Here is a 17,168-nt window from a genome sequence, read left to right as displayed (position 1 = left end):
GCTGGTCATTGATGTTCAAGCAGGACCTCAGCCCCAGATGGCACAACTTAATCTAAACTGGAAATGGAACTGAAGAGAGACTGGCTCAGACTGGCCATTTATTGCATTCAGGAAAACTAGGCTTTGTCTGGAGAGATCAAAAAAGGACCCGCCAGAGCAGTGTTCACAGGTGGCAGGCTGCAAACCTGCGTCATGGAAAAGGCTGCTGTGGTGCCCCCGGCACACCTTCCTCTGCCCCAGGGTGGTGGAGGCACACCAGTTCCAGTCTGGTGGCTTCAGACTCCCCACGCGGTCCGGCCTGCTTCCAGCACCAGCCTCCGAGGGACGCGCAGCGGGAGGCCACGCAGAGGAGGCCAAAGAGGACGGGCCCCAAGCAGAGCAGGATGACCAGCACCAGGAGGAGGAGCTGCTGCGGCCCCCAGACCCAACTCCCCCCAAGGGGCTGGTGGGAGGCAGCCGGTGGGGAGCAGCTGTGGGTCAGCTGGTCGTAGGCGCTGAAAGGCGGGCAGGTGATGCAGCTGTCTGCCGCCCCGCCCTGGCAGGTATAGCAGGACCCGTGGCAGGGGGCACAGGCGTGGAGGGTACGGACGGCTCCGTCGGGGTCGTGGGAGCGCCGAGAGAGGCTGTAATACCTGGGTGGGCAGTAGGAGAGGCACAGGCGCTGGAAGGTGTAGTAAGGGCGGATGCATTCTGGGGAGAGAGAGAGAGAGAGAGGTGAGCATGCCCAAGGGTCATAGCATGGCTGCTGATCTGAACCACCACTTCTCAGAGCACGGCTGTGCAACTGTGGCCCGCCAGCTGCTTTTGGACTACAGTGCCCAGAATCCCCAGGTACCGTCGCCAGTAACCAGGGATCGTCACAGCCCTGCTGTGTCACAGCTATCCCTACAAGTGTCCTGTAAGCTCAGCCGGATCATTACCCCCATATTCGCAGACGGCAGATGCAGCATTTATACGACACATGGTGTAGGACAGGATCGTGGAACCGGTTATATCCAACGCTGGAAGTTGGGAGTTTGTTGTGTGACTGTGTGTGTGCGAGCACACCTACAAGGATCAGCAGATTAAGCGCGACAGCTCCCCCCTCCATTTCTCAGGAGAATTCACACACGCAGTTGTTACCTTATTTGCAGGGGGGGGAGGTTAAAGCCCCCATATACCAAGAACTTAAATGTGTGCATCTTCCCCCTCAGAAACACAAAAGGTGTGAAGTGGCTGGTGAAAAAACTGAAGAGTTTTTGATACCTTTCCCACTCAGAAGCAGTAGAGGTTGTGACTGTCTTGAGGGTGTATTCTCCAGACTGAGAAATTTCTCAGGAGAGCATGCGCTCCTGGCGGGCATGATGTCTGAACTGCAACACATTGCTGACATTTTACCCACTGGATCAAGTCAACTTCAGTTCTTAATTACAGAACTCGACCTGAGGGTTGTAAAATGTTGGAAGAAGCCCTCTTCCTCCTCCTCATACGAATATTTGCATCCAGCTTTGAGAACTCTGTCTGAGGGTTCTCAAAGCAGTATATAAATATTTGTAGCTTTGAGAACAACTACCAAAGTTCTCAAAGTGGTTTACAGAGGAATGAATGAAATTAAAATTAAATTAAAAAGTAAAATTAAAAATTAATAAAAGGTGGCTCCCTGTCCCCAAAAGGCACACAGTCCAACAATTGTGGGATCACAATCTAAAAAAGCCTCTCTGCTTACAACAGAATTTGAATGGAATGGAACTTGAGGCAGAACAAACCAGAGGTGTGATAAAAGAGCAGAAGAGAAGAAATTAGATCTCTAGATGGATTTAAATATTTCAAAAGTGCCATTGATGTTATTGACTCTCACTACATAAGAAAGAGCAGCCCTGCTGGACCAGGCCCAAGAAGACCCATCTAGTCCAGCATCCTGTCTCACACAGTGGCCCACCAGATGCCTCTGGGGAGCCCACAAGCAAGAGGTGAGGTCCCTCCTGCTGTTGCTCCCCTGCAACTGGTGTTCAGAGGCATCTTGCCTCTCAGGCTGGAGGTGGCCTATACCCACCAGACTAGTAGCAAGGAGTTCTGCAGGTGCCCTCTTTGCTTGCCTGGACACCAAGAGTGGTTTGTCTGTCACTGATGGGCAGCAAGATGAATGTAGCACCCAACTCACCCTGGCATGTCCCGTCAGCGTCCTGCCTCAAACACTTGCTCACCACCGAGGCCACAGCCCGTCTCGCCATCATATCCTCATCTGTCCCATACAGCTTCAATACAAAGCTTGTGAGGAACCCTTCAGAGGGGTGCAGAAGACAAGAAGAAGGTGATCGCTGGACACCAGGAAGGCAGATGTTCTACTATCCTTCAGCTCCCACCCCACAGAACCCAGGGTGGGTGCATGTTTGTGGAAGAAGGCTGCGGCTGCTCCCACAGACCTCCTGCAGTCCCCCTGAAGTGGTGGCAAAGAGCATTCAGGGTTCAAACCAGAGGGAATCATAACGGGTGTGGCTATGATCGCCACAAAGAACATCCCTGCAACGGGCCAAGTGTCTGCCTACAAGCCCAGACCCCTGAGCTCTCCGTCATCCATATATTTTGAGAAGTTAGGGGAAGACTGCACAACTTTGACCGTCCTCAGGATGTTTGACGGCAGCTCCCATCATCCCTGGCTATTGGCCACTGTGGCTAGGGATTATGGGAGTTGTAGTCCAACAACTGCTGGAGGGTGTTGGCGGGCATCCTTGGGGTGCTGGCTGACATACTGCACAACGCTATGTGCACACTACAGTGTAATCTTCCTGCAGTTGTGCAAAATTACTCTTGCACACGTGCAAAATTCTGCAAACACTGCCGGGTGACAGGACACTGTGCAGTATTTTATTTATTTTTACATTTATATCCCACTCTTCCTCCAAGGAGCCCAGAGCGGTGTACATGGTTATGATTATCCTCACAACAACCCTGTGAGGTAGGTTAGGCTGAGAGATATGTGACTAGCCCAGTCACCCAGTGAGTTTCATGGCTGAATGGGGATTTGAACTCAGGGTCTCCCCAGTCTTGGTCCAACTCTCTAACCACAACACCACACACACAGTATATCAGCCAACACCCCTAAGGAGCTGACTGACTGCCCACTGGCAAGGATGAGTAATGTACAATGACGAAAGAGTCAATGATATGCTGGAGGGCATAACTTTGACTTCTATTTTGGGTGTGTGGGAATCAAGTTTCTAGTACTTCAGATAAAGGCAGAGTTTGAAAAAGTCTCTTCAAGACAGGCAGCCCATCACAACCCAAGCAGCAGGAAAGAGAAGGTCAGCTTACCCACGTTATACGCATCCCCCTTGTTCTCCAGCAGCAGAGTCCAGACACCTTGTGGATCCTCATCCCAGTAATGTGTGGACATGAAAGACCAGTCCTTGTAGCCCTCACTGCTGGTGTCGTAAGGCCTAGTGGGCAGAGACACTAACTTGCCAGGACCTCTTCTTAAAACATGCAAGGCTTTCCCATGATGGACTATTTGCAACATAGAGGCATCATAGCAAAAAATGTCCCAGGGAACCTAGCTTCCCGGATCCAGAGGCCCGGCCCCCTCGTGCATGTGAACTGGCCACAGTCTTGCAGAAGCAATGGAAAGTCACTCTGCATGTCCTCAGGGGCAAAAGAACATGATAAAAGCCTTGCTGGATCAGAGCAAAAGCCCATCCAGTCTTGCATTTTGCTTTCAACAGGAAAAATACCCCCCAAGTCATTTCAATGTCTGCTGCCTCTGAACATGGAGGTTCCATTTTGTTACCATGGTTAATACTGTTGGAAGGGAAGGACTATATGCTGTCTCTTGTCTCAATGACATAGGAGGACAGACTAGTGAGTCAGAGGGCTAGAGGATCAAGACACTGGTCATCCCTTCTCTACTACTCTGACACTATCCCTTTGATATGTAGATTGCTGATCTCAGGAACTTCCTTCCGTCCTTCCTCCCACTTCCTCTTCCCTTCCCTTGCTTCTCCCTTGCAACATGCAAGCTCCTCTCTCCCTGCCTGCATCATGTGTGCAAAGATGCAGAATCCATCTGCATCCAGCTAGATAGATAGATTGGAGATCCTATCTCCTCACTTTCCTATCTAGAATGGAGTTCTCTAATAAATACTCCTTATATTGATTTGAAACTATGAACTGGCTCCAAGTTACTTTACTCTCAGCATACACACATGCCTAACCAAATTCTGCTGTGTTGTGCCTCTGTGCACTCTGCTATAATGAATAAGGGTTTCTCTTACCAGAGAGAGTTCCCAACAAATACATGGTAAGAGATCACTACCACGATCCTCTCCTCCTCCTCTTCATTTCAAGCAAGCTAAAGGCCAATCCTTGGTCAGGCCAAAGCAGGGCAATTGCCTTGGACCCCAGGCCACCCTGTGACCCAAACCATTTAAAGCTTTAAGGGCCCCTGCAGCCATAAGAACAGCCCTGCTGGATCAGGTCCAAGGCCCACCTAGTCCAGCATCCTGTTTTACACAATGGCCCACTGGATGCCTCCGAGAAGCCCACAGGCAAGAGCTGAAGGGGACACGCCCTCCTTCCTACTATTGCTCCCCTGCGGCTGGTATTTAGAGGCATCTTTCCTCTGAGGCTGGAGGTGGCGTATAGCCATCAGACCAGCGCTCCATCTAACAGGGGTTTCCAGATGTTGTTGTCTACAACTCCCAGAATCCCCAGCTGCAACGGCTTTTGCTCAGGGATTCTCGGAGTTGTAATCAACAACATCTGAGAATCCCTGTTCTCCATCAATGTATATGTGAAGCTGGGGGTTTTGCCCCAAAAATGTTTGCTTACATTGAACCGCATTTGCCTGTTTATCACCCTGTGATTTCCCTTTTGCTCCTCTATGATTATTAAGGAAATCTAGGCCTAGAATTTAGAATCTGTCTTCTGATGGTGAAGCTCCCCATTGAGTCTAGACCAGGGATTCTCAACGTTGGGTCTGCAGATGTTATTGGACCAACTCCCATAATCCCCTGACCCAGTGGCTTTTGGTTGAGAATTATGGGAGTTGAAGTCCAATAAGATCTGGGGACCCAACTTTGAGAATCCCTGGTCTAGACCAAGATCAGTGTGAACCATCTCTATAGCAACAATAAATCTCTTTCCGCGCACTCCCCCAGTTTGGAGAGATTCTTTTGGAGCTCCTCGCAATCTGTTGTGGACTTCACTACCCTAAATATTTGGGTGCATTTGGCCACTTCGCTGCTCACCCTGAGACACCTCTCAGAAGTGGGGCACGGGGCTGGCACTCCATGCTCCCAAGGGTCCATGTAGCCTGTTTTGAACAGTGTGTTTCCCTAGTTCAAAAATCCTTAGAATGCCTGATGGAGCCTGAGGAGAGTGCTGAGTGCTGCTGCCAGACAGAGCGTGCCATACTGGGCTAGATCAAGCAATGGTCTGACTCAGTGTAAGGCGGCTTCCTAAACTGACAAAGTTGCCTCGTGCAGGCTGTGTTCTCATGATCAAAATGAGGATAAGGAGAAGCATCCAGCCAAGCTTCAAGCCCTGGCGTGTTAGAAATGGCTGTGTTGAAAGGAGGGAGGGGGAAATGAGGCTTGAAGCTTGGCAGGATGCTCCCCCTACCCTAGTTTTGATTGTGAGAACCTGTTCACCAGGGCAGACTCTTGGCCCTTCTAGCTTGGTATGGTCTGCTCTGACTGGCAGCAGCTCTCCAAGGTTTCAGGCAAGGGAGGGGTCTTTCCCAGTCCTACCTAGAGATTGTATAAGAAGCTGCCAAATACTGAGTCAGACCCTTAGTCTGTCTAGCTCAGTATTGTCTACACAGATTGGCAGCGGCTTCTCCAAGGTTGCAGGCAGGAGTCTCTCTCATCCCTATCTTGGAGATGCTGCCAGGGAGGAAACTTGGAACCTTCTTCCCAGAGCAGCCCCATCCCCTGAGGGGAATCTCTTACAGGGCTTACACATGCAGTCTCCCATTCAAATGCAAACCAGGGCAGACCCTGCTTAGCAAAGGGGGACAATTCATGCTTGCTACCACAAGATCAGCTCGTTTCTGAACCTGGGACCTTCTGCATGCAGGGCAGATGCTAGAAGCATCCACGGACACACACACCTGGCTGCCCACCTAGGAAAGTTCCTTACCTCAGAGCCACTAGGGTGGACTTGGTCCCCATCGGGCTGGTCAGCGAGATGGCTAGATCTCCCCTCCGGCTGTAGCTGAGAGACAGCCGGACCTGGACATGCTCCAGCGAGCGGATGCGCCCCTTCTTCCCGGGGCAGGTGGAGACGTTCTTGGAGACAGCGAGCCTGGAGCCGATAGCCCTGCCAGACGGCCGAGAAAAGGAGAGCTATGCCTCAAAGAAAGGCCAGAACAGAGCCATCTATGCAGGTTTTTCTCTGGCGTGGTGAGCCCAGTATCTTTGCTGGGCATTCAAGAGACTTTTAATTTATTTATTTATTTAAACTGTTTAATGTGCCACTATTAAATTTGAGTAAAATCTCATTTGGTCCTTTAAAGTAGGGATTCCAACCCGGTGGGATTCCAGATGTCGATGAACTCTAAGTCCCATCCTCCTCAGTCACAGTACATTATAGCCGAGGCTGATGGGAGTTGTAGTTCAGGAACACCAGAAGTACTACATTTAAAGGAACTCCTTTGTTTTAACAGCTGCAAAACTCTTCTGGGGAGTCATTTTATGCTGACGACGACATTATTTATATACTGCTTTTCAACCAGAGTTCCCAAAGCGGTTTACATAGATATAAATAAATACATAAAATGGCTACCCTGTCCCCAAAGGGCTCGCAGTCTAAAAAAGAAACATGAGGCAGACACCAGCAACAGCCACTGGAGGGATGCTGTGCTGGGGTTGGAGAGGGCCAGTCGCTCTCCCCCTGCTCAATAAATAGGAAAGGAAAGGAGAAGTTGGTGGAGTCAGTGTCGACTCCTGGCGACCACAGAGCCATGTGGTTTTCTTGGCAGAAGAGTACAGGAGTGGCTGACCATTGCCTTTCAGCACCTTCCTATATCGCTGCTGCCCTTATTCTGGGAGACACACCAGAACCACCACTTTAAAAAGATGCCTCTTTGCTCAGTTAGTATTTTCCTGGAGGCAACCAGCAATGCAAATCACAGGACAATAGACAGGGGCAACCTCGGCTTTGCACCACACACACACACACCCGGCCCCACTCCTCTTCCCAGCAACATATCCTTACCAAAACATGTGACCCCACCTAATCACAAGCCTAGCCAAGCCAACAGGGTAGGAGAAATGCCCAGCCTGTGTGGGAGAGCCCGGTATGCGCCTGATTTTCAGGCATGTGCTTGCAAATGTCAAGGTAATTAATTTAATCAAATTAAAGGTTTATCTCCTGCTGCTATCTGGTAGGTTCTTTCATTTTCATTGTCTGTTTTCAGCTGCCTATTAATCATTTTTAATTTGAAGCTTTAAAGAGAGAGTAATTTTAAATGCGATTTCTGCCCGGTCTTTTACTTTATTAATCTATTCTTTTACATGGTATCTATTTTATTAATGTTGTGAGCCACCCCAAGTAGGGATCGGCATGGACTGCGGTTTGAACTGCAATTTGAGCACTTTTGGGGGAGTGGGACAGAGAACTTTAAGAAAAAGGAAATCAGGTGCTTGCCTGCTCTCTGCTGTCCCATGCAGGGTGGCGCACATCCCAATAACCCCCCCGCGCGGCACCAGCACACACATGGTGTCTGTCTGCGCATGCATGAGTACCATTTGCATGGTCAGCAACACCATGCGCCTGCTCTCCTTTTTCTTAAAAGTTCTATGTCCCATTTCCCCAAAAGTCCTCAAACTGCGGTCGGGCCACATCCCTAGCCTCGAGCGGTAGTGGGACAGGAACATAGGAAGCTGCCTTCTTCGGAATCAGACCCTTGGTCCGTCTAGCTCAGTACTGTCTACACAGACCAGCAGCGGCTTCTCCAAAGTTGCATGAGGTGGGCTGGCCACCACCATCCTACCCAGAAGAACACAGCTAGGACACGATCACTGCCCCCTGCTCCTACACTGATGTTTGATGCCACACGCCTGTTTCTTGGGAGGATGCATGAGGCTTGAATCTGGGCTGGATGCTCCCCCTATCCTGGTTTTGATTGTGAGAACCTGTTCACTGGCCCCTCTAGCTCAGTATTGTCTGCTCTAACTGGCAGCAGCTCTCCAAGGTTTCAGGCATCGTGAGCTTCCTGGGGGCCAGGGGACAAATTGTAGCCAGGAGGCTCCCACTGCACGCACCCCAGTGCCCTAAGCCATGCCCCCTGTGTCTGGCATCAGACACAAGAGGGTGGGCAACCTAACCCACCCAAGCCTTCCCCTCCCCGTTTCTATGGCCAGCAGCAGCACTGGAGCGGAGTAGAGCCAGGCATGGGGCCACGGGGGGGGGGGGAGCAGCGGATTTGGGGATTTGGGCTGGACAGCCCTCTCCCCGCCTTTCTCCCCTGCTCAGCCATCCACCCTGCCCCTCTCAGCGCTTTGTGCTTTGTGCTCTCTCTTTTGCGTGACGTAGGCATGGAAGGCAGAAGCAGCTGCTCTGCAGGCAAAAGGAAGCATGGCAGCAGGCTGCTTAGCTTGCAGCTCACCTGGGCAAGCAGGAGAAGAGGGCAACCCGTGAAGGCAAGAGGACGCTGGCCTTCCCCCCCCCCTTTTTCCTTTTTAACATTTTTTATATCCTCTCTTCCTCCAAGGAGCCCAGAGCGGTGTACTACATACTTGAGTTTCTCCTCACAACAACCCTGTGAAGTAGGTGAGGCTGAGAGAGACGTGACTGGCCCAGAGTCACCCAGCTAGTATCATGGCTGAATGGGGATCTGAACTCGGGTCTCCCCGGTCCTAGTCCAGCACTCTAACCACTACACAATGCCTTGGGGGCGCCTCAGACCCTGTGGGCCAGGGAACATTTGTCCCCCCTTGTCCAATGGACACGACGCCTATGCTACCTAGAGATTACACAGGAAGCTGCCTTCTACTGAGCCAGACCCTTGGTCCATCTAGCTCAGTCTTGTCTACGCGGACTGGCAGCGGCTTCTCCGAGGTGGCAGGCAGGAGTCTCTCCCAGCCCTATCTTGAAGTTTCTGCCAGGGAGGGAACTTGGAACCTTCTGCATGCAAGCAGGCAGGTGCTCTTCTACTGAGCTATGACCCTGTCCCCTACAGGGAATATCTTACAGTGCTCACACATGGAGTCTCCCATTCAAATGCACACCAGGGTGGACCCAGCTTAGCAAAGGGACAATTCATGCTTGCTACCACAAGACCAGTTCTCCTGTGTACTGGAGGGGAGGGGTATGACCGTGTACGAGGTGGCAGGTGGAGAGGACGGGCAGGCCCTACTCAAGATCCGTCCCCAGCATTTGACCGAAGAAAGAGGAAAAATCTGTCCCACTCACCTACACACCATCATTCTCCCTGCTGCCTACTGTAATGTTTGCAAGCACACGACCGAAAATCGAGGATGCCCAGGGCCCCCCCCCCAAAAAAAACCAGGCTGGGCACTTCCCATACCCTGCTGGTGGTCATGTGAGCAAGCCTAAAGGGCCTTTCCCTGCCCCCACTTTAGCTGCTGTCTCATGCAGTCAGCGAGGGCTGCCCATCACGTTCCCAGGAGGGCAACACATTCGTCATCCTGTTGAGACCTGCCAAGGGTTCACTCTCACTGAATGAAGAGAGGCAGAGCAAGGCCTCACTTCTCAGTCCAAGGGAATGGGGAGGTAATAATAGACTCAGAGCTGGAGGTGTCCTTGGAGGTCATCTAGTCCACCCCACTCTTAATGGAAGGAGTCCCGAGCTAGAGCATTGCCAACAGGAGGCTGCCCTGCCTCTGCCTGAAGACCTCCGGCAAGAGATAGCCCACTCTTCCTAAATAATTGGCTCCATGGTCAAACTGCGCGTACCAATTACAAGTCCCTCCTAATGTTCAACCAAAATCTACCCTCCTGCAATTTAAGCCCAAGAGAATCAGTCCTGGCCTCTGGGGCTGTGGAAAAAACAGATTGTTGTCCTCAGGGCAGTGGGAAACAGGTCATTGTCCTCTTCTAGCTCTCTTCCTCCCCCCCCCCCCCGCTCCAGACTAAATTTATCCAGTTCCCATATGCAAAAGGAGAGGAACCTGGATTTTCCACCATCGGTTTTCAGGAACTAGATGGATGAACAGATGGCTGCTTCTGTGAAGCATCATATGTCATCGCCTTGTCCCTGAGCCCACCTAAACACACACGGACAAGATCATCGGAGGAGGCTCTGCTCTGCGTGCCAACAGTGAGAGAGGCTCAGTTGTCGAGCACGTGGGGCAGGGCCTTCTCAGTCATTGCCCCCAGGCTTTGGAATGCTCTTCCGGCCGGCCTCTGCTCCTCAGTCTCCATGACAGCTTTCAGGGAACGAGTAAAGACGTGGCTCTTCACCCAGGCTTTTAAATGAAAGTCTTGTTTTTACTGTTGCTGCTTGGTGTTTTTATGTATTATTGTTTTTAATGGGTTTTTAAACAGAGACATTTTTAAATTATCGGTACTTTTGTATTTTAATTATGCATTGCTTTAATTATATTGTAAACCACGTTGAGATTATTTTAATGAAAAGCTATATAAATCGAACATACACACACTTTTCCATACACACACACACACACACACACACACACACACTCATTCCTAAGAAGGACCAGCGCTGTGTTCCAGATTAGTTCAATGTGTGCACCTGCAGTTAACACAATTTTAACCAAAAATCATGCAGCCCGCAAGGATTTACTTCTGGGTCACAGGAAATGCTTCAAGGGCCAGGGAGATGGCAAAAACCACACACACACCCCGCCCCGCATGAACTGCGACGCTACGTTAGTCTATAGTGTAGCAGCACCAGCAATTTGTGCGTACTAGTGCTTTCTTAGTCAGGAAGTCAGCCAATACTCATTGTTTTCTTCCTGGGTCTTGCCTTCCCTTGTTTTTTGCGGGGCAGGGTTATGCACTTGGTTCATTTTAAGCACTAAGCAAATGATGTTATGAGTTTGGCTCTGATTATTATCGAACCACCTAATGGAGCAGTGGGGAAATTGCTTGACTACCAAGCCAGAGGTTGCCAGTTCGAATCCCTGCTGGTATTTTTCCCAGCACCTATATCGGGCAGCAGCAGTATAGGAAGATGCTGAAAGGCATCATCTCATACTGTGTGGGAGGAGGCAAATGGTAAACCCCTCCTGTAGTCTAACAAAGAAAACCACAGGGCTCTGTGGTCACCAGGAGTCCACATTGACTCGACGGCACACTTTACTTTTATTATTGTAAACTAGCTTAACCCACCCAGAGCATCTGCACGCTAGTACTTGATTGCCCCCCTCACCCCCTGCCACAGCCCCCCTCACCTCAGAGATCTCTCCACCCTCACCCGAGCTGCACTCCTGCTCCTCCTCCTCCATCCCATTGCTTCCATCCCCCTCACCCGTCTTGGTCACTCTTCCATCCCTTTACTCCACCCCCCTCACCCCTATTGGCCAAGCTGCAGCCCTCTATCCCCAGAGAAGGCCTCCTCACTCGAGCCCTGTGCCTCCCCACAGGAGCAGCAGCAGCAGCAGCGGTTGACCAGGCCCTTCCTCACTGCCGCCGCCACCACCACCATGGCCGCTCGTTCCCCTCAGGCCGCTGTCAGGCCCAGGCTCGTCCCTTGCCTCCTTCCACCAATGGCCTCAGTAGCCCCAAACAGCAGTAGTGGTTGACTGGGCCCTTCCTTGCTGCCGCTGCCGCTGCCAACTCCATAGCCACTTGTTCCAGTCAGGCCACTGACAGGCTTGGGCCTGTCCCTTGTCTGTCCTTCCGTTTTCTATTCCCCTCCCTCCTTTTCTCCCCCCCCCACCGCTCTCTCTCCCTTCCTGAGTTAACAGCCCTTGTCCATCTTGTTTCCTCATCTAATTCACATGACAGCCTCCTCCTAAAGGGGCTCTTTCCTCCCTCACAACCCGGCTCTTCGAAGACCCCTGCCCACTATCATTTTTATTTATATTTATATTTATATATATATATATATATATATATATATATACACACACACACACACACACATATATACACACACACACACACACACACACACACATATACATTCCTCTCCTCTACAATCAAGAACATCTTCCAACCAGTAACAGTTGCATTCCAAATGACCTTAACCATCACAGGCTCCTCCTCTCTATCTGCATATGGAATTCCCACTGCCCAATCAGGTGCTTCTGCTCACAAACTCTTGCAAGAGCTCCCACACAGGATTAGCCAGGGGTACGCCTTAGAGAATTAGATAGATAGATAGCCAGCCAATGAGTAGCCAGGAGGCTTTACAAACAGGGCTTCTACCCCGAATCTCCTTTGGAAGATAGTGGTGTGCATGGTTTTGGTCCGGCCCCATGGGAAAGACCGCCGGACCAGTCCGGCGGTCCGGATGGGCGGGGGACTGTGACTTTAAGCAGGGTGGTGGTAGTACTTACCCCACCCCCCGCCGCTCTTCCCCCTCCAGCGCTGGTCCGTTGAAAAATCTTCTTGGGGCAGCAGAGTTCCTCCCTGCTGCCCCTGCCCCCGTCGTTGTTAGTTAAGGCTTAAAAGAGACGAGCGCTAGCAGCGCGCATGCTCGTCTCTGACGCTGCCACGCGCGCCACATACGTCATGTATGCAGCGCACGCGGCAACATCAGAGACGAGCGCGCATGCCGCGCAGGGCGCATGCACGCCATTAGCGCTCGTCTCTTTTAAGCCTTAACTAACAACGACGGGGGCAGGGGCGGCAGGGAGGAACTCTGCCGCCCCAAGAAGATTTTTCAACGGGGGGACTCTGGACCATGCACACCCCTATTGGAAGAGAGCGTGTGTGTTCACACACCAGCCAAACGTACCCCAAAGTCCCTTCAAGATCCTTGGACCCACTCCACACACAAATTGGGCTTTGTCTTGTGAATTCTAGCTTATCTTGAGGTATTTCAAGGTTTTTAAAATGCTGGTTTTAAGCTACTTTTTCTGAAAACACTGGAGCAAACAGGGAGAGGCACTGACATAGAATCATTAGCATTATAAGAGGGATCCACTCTTTAGAAATGCAGATATAACTCTTTAGTACTCTCCCCCCCCCCAATTGGCTAGAAGGAAAACACGGAAGAAAACATGTGAACTTGCATCAAAACAAAACCCAAGAGTAGAGGGGAGGGACTGCTTCCCTCAATGCCGTGAGTGTGATTCAAAGTGGCTTCGGTCAACATGAAGCCATGTGCGAATAACTCCCAGGATGTTTAACAAAGAAATGTTAATGTTTCTGGATAGCTGGAGATCCCTCTCCAGCCTTTGGAATGTTAAGCCTCCAACTTGAAGGGAAGACAGAAAAACAATCTTGGAAGAATATTTTGGAGCTAGAACTTGAGCGACAGAGACAGAGTTTCTAGACAGTGTTAACTGGGACTGAAGCACAGCCGTAGGGAGGCTGAATTAGGTTCTCTCTGGGAATCTGCTGTGTACTGAAGGAGTGTCTGTTTGCCTCCGGTCTGCTCTGCTTGTCTATTTGCAAATGTTACAAAGACACCTGAAATCCACAGTGTTCTCTTGCCCAAAGCAAACTAAACCCTCTAGCAAGGCCTCTGAACAGTCTCAGGGGAGCAGGACAATAAACAACAATAATAAATATTTCTATTAAACCACCTCCTTCATACCTACTAAAAGTGGTCTGGATTCAGCCTAAGAACTATAAAGGGTCCTGAGAACTTGTTCCCTCTAACAGCACATCATCCCTCCAGTAGCTATTGCTGGAGTCTGTCTTATGTTTCTTTTTAGATTGTGAGCCCTGTGGGGACAGGGAGCCATCTTTCTAATTTAATTTAATATTTATGTATTTATCTATTTATGATTTCTCTATGTAAACTGCTTTGAAAACTTTTGTTGAAAAGCGGTATATAAATGTTGTTGGTATTCCTTTTTTAGATTGTGAGCCCTTTGGGGACAGTTTGTGTGTGTGTGTGTGTGTGTGTGTGTGTGTGTGTGTGTGTGTGTCTCTCTCTCTCTCTCTCTGGGAACTTTTGTTGAAAAGTGGTTATAAAGTCATAGTATTAGTAGCTAAAGCTACAGGATATTGGCTATCACCACATCTCCTGGGAGCAAACCCTCTCATTTAATTGTGGGTTGTGTGAAGTAGGGCTCGCTTTTCACTGCCCTGAATCTACCACCATTCAGGTGTCATGTCTGTGCATCTGTGTGTGCGCGTGCACATCTTACAGTGGCTCATAGACAACTTTGATGGAACACATCCTCTGGGTTTGTGCCGTGGCCCACTTCTTGGCCAGATCCACCAGGTCTCCAGCATCTAAGAGCCCATATCCATAATAGTGACTCACTGAAAAGAAAAGAAAAGGAATTTTAACAAACCACACAAAGAGGGAAGCAAACATGGAATCCTACTATAACAACCCTTGGATGTCTTGGCAGTGGGGGGGAGCAATCACAGTTGACCTCTATAGAAGTATAACGAACATGCACACAGATGCAATATTATCTCCTATGTATTTGCTAATAATAAGGAGTTGATCACAGAGGTGCTCTTGCCCCTGGACTTCTGGCCCGAAGTCCAGGGCCTCCACACTCCCTGAGGGCCCCCAAATCCTCTTTAGTTTGTCCTGGGTAGTGTGGCCGCTACGCCGGTGGACCATGCTGTGCCCGGCAGCCAAGCGTGACTGTGATCTGCACCGGGCAGCTGAGTGTGACCTCTGCTTTAGAGACAGAGTGGGGTGTTGGGTGGGAAAGGAATATGTGGGATGGGAATATATGTTAAGTTGTGTGTTGAAATGTTTCTGCTAGTATACATTTGCATAAATGTAACGGTTTTATACTCTTACATTCTTGCTGTTTGTGCCCTATGATGCTTAACTCGCAGCAGGGGCAGGCTCCAAAGGCCTTTAGGTCCAGGCTCCAAAACTGCATAGGTGCACCTCTGGCTGAACATATGATTGGTGATAGGGCCGTAGCTCAGTGGTAGAGCATGTGCCTTGAATGCAGAAGGTCCCAGGTTCAATCCCGTGCAAGCTTCTCTAGGTAGGGCTGCCTGAAAACCTGGAGAGCCAGTCTGTGTAGACAGTAACGAGCTAGATGGACCAATGGCCTGACTCAATATAAGGTAGTTTCATAAGAACATAAGAAGCTATCTTATATTGTGTCAAGCCATTGGTCCATCTAACTCAGTATTTGTCTACACCAGGCCTGCTCAACTTTGGCCTCCCAACTGTTTTTGGACTACCCAAAATCCCCAGTCACAGTGGCCAATAGCCACGGATTATGGGAGGCCAACATCTGCAGGAGGGCCAAAGTTGAGCAGCCCTGGTCTACACTGACTGGCAGCAGCTCTCTCAAGGGGTTCAGATGGATCTTTCCCAGTCCTACCTGGAGATGCCGGGGATTGAACACAACTGAGCTACAGACTCTTCCCCTAGCGTGCTCCAGGTCATATCAATATCTCTCTCTCTCCCTCTCTCTGGATTTCCAGAGGGCTCTGTGTGGGATCTGCAAAGCTTTCAAACAAGTTCCAGCCATGATCTTATGCCTTGTACAGATACTCCTGGAGGCTTCCATACTTCTTCCTAGTGAGATCTTACCCTCTGTCCACATGCCAAGGAAGGACCTTGTGCAATTTTTGCAGTGCCACATTCTGGCCAGCTTGTGCATTCCAAGAAGGATGCCTACCTTTTTTCATTACCACGTTTGTGGCAATTGGAGGAAAGGGGGAGTTCTTCTCAGAAAGCAAGGGATAGCCAGCAGATGGCACCGCAAAGATCGGGCAAGGTCCCTGATCAACATGTGTGCAGTGCAAATACAGGAAGTAAGATCACGCTTGGAATTTGAACAAAAGCTTTAAACATCCCACAGTTTATTGACGTCGAGAAATGCTCCATGGGGCTGCTTGCTTTCAATCTGTTCCACCTGCAGATTTCTGAAATTCAGTTAGAACAACCCTTCTGTGTCTGTCTGGCGGTGGCTCTCAAGAGCTTCAGATGGAGCTTTTGAGAGCCACTGCCAGGCAGACAAATAAAGAGCAAGATGGACTAATGGTCTGACATGGTGTAAGGCAGCTTCATATGCTCACAAGGAGCACCTGTAACTCAGTGGTAGAGCACACGCCTTGGATACAGAAGGCCCCGGGTTCAAGCTGTCAGCATTTTCAGCAAGGGCTGGGAAAGACCCCGTCTGAACTTGAGAGCTGTTGCCAGCCAGTGTAGACAAATACTGAGCTAGATAAACCAATGGTCTGATGCTGAGCCCTCTAAAATAGCTGTCCCAGAACTTCGATACTAAGAGAAGAATGGAGGACAAAATGTGAAAAACTTTGGGACACTTCTGGTGGAACTCGCCTGAGCAAAACGGAACCCTGAGGTGACAGATTAGTCAACCACCCATTCAGTTATGGGACAGGCTACTACCCAAAAGTGGTAAGGCCATTTCCCAGGGCAGCTTGCTCCACCTCACCTCTGCGTCCCACTCCGTTCGTGACCCAATCGTCTGCCTTCAGGTGGGCCGGCTTAGAGGCCCTGACCGCAAGGTGCTGCATGTCCCGCCAGGTCAAGGCTGGGCTAGAAACACAGAGAAGGGAGTGAGGAGGTGGCGCATGCGTCCAGCGCAGAAAAGGCTTCTCAGAACTGTGGCAAGTTGCTGTTGGGCCTCTGACTTGTCAACTCCACCCTGCTAGAAGCTGGGATGAAGACCACAGCTGGGACTCTCTTTAGCTGTCCAATAGTGATTTGGCTCAGCCTCCCAAAAGCCCCTCCTGCTAAAGGAAGCAGGAAGAAGCTGCGGATGAGGTAATCAGTCATCTGCTAACTTGACAAAGAGGCACCTTTTAACATGGTGATTCTCTTTATTTAGTAGGGGGAGAGTAACTGGCCCTATCCACCCCCAGCACAGTACCTCCAGTGACTGTTGCTGGTGTCTATCTTATGTTTATTTTTAGAATGTGAGCCCTTTGGGGACAGGGATCCATCTTATTTATGTATTATTTCTCTGTGTAAATCGCTCTGGGCCATTTTTGGAAGGGCGGTATAGAAATTGAGTTTATTCATCATCATCATCCTGGGAGTATCAGGTGGCGCCCTGCAACCAGTTTAAAGACCATTTCTGTCCCAAATCCCCATGTGAATTTTAAGACACTATGATGATCTCTCAGGAATCCAA

At 50.1% G+C, this 17,168-nt stretch overlaps 1 protein-coding gene across 7 annotated transcripts in view; it reads right to left on the bottom strand.

Annotated features, from left to right (window-relative positions):
* Positions 1-85: 85 nt before the first annotated feature.
* PCSK4 (proprotein convertase subtilisin/kexin type 4) overlaps positions 86-17,168 on the bottom strand; it is a 37,739-nt gene continuing 20,656 nt past the window's right edge. For 5 of the 7 annotated variants that reach the window (XM_053302630.1, XM_053302629.1, XM_053302632.1 and 2 more), the window contains 6 exons: positions 16,467-16,570; positions 14,229-14,346; positions 6,115-6,294; positions 3,292-3,416; positions 2,141-2,260; positions 86-690 (listed from right to left, as the gene is read on the bottom strand). In XM_053302630.1, coding sequence (XP_053158605.1) covers positions 191-690; positions 2,141-2,260; positions 3,292-3,416; positions 6,115-6,294; positions 14,229-14,346; positions 16,467-16,570 — 1,147 coding nt within the window. In that variant the 3' untranslated portion in view covers positions 86-190. The remainder of the gene's footprint in view (positions 691-2,140; positions 2,261-3,291; positions 3,417-6,114; positions 6,295-14,228; positions 14,347-16,466; positions 16,571-17,168) is intronic. The other 2 variants (XM_053302631.1, XM_053302636.1) reach the window with 2 other exon arrangements.

This window comes from Hemicordylus capensis, chromosome 2, assembly GCF_027244095.1.
Source record: "Hemicordylus capensis ecotype Gifberg chromosome 2, rHemCap1.1.pri, whole genome shotgun sequence".
Lineage (NCBI taxonomy): Eukaryota > Metazoa > Chordata > Lepidosauria > Squamata > Cordylidae > Hemicordylus > Hemicordylus capensis.
Note: the sequence above shows the minus strand (reverse complement) of the source record. Positions and strands in the feature narration are given on the sequence as shown.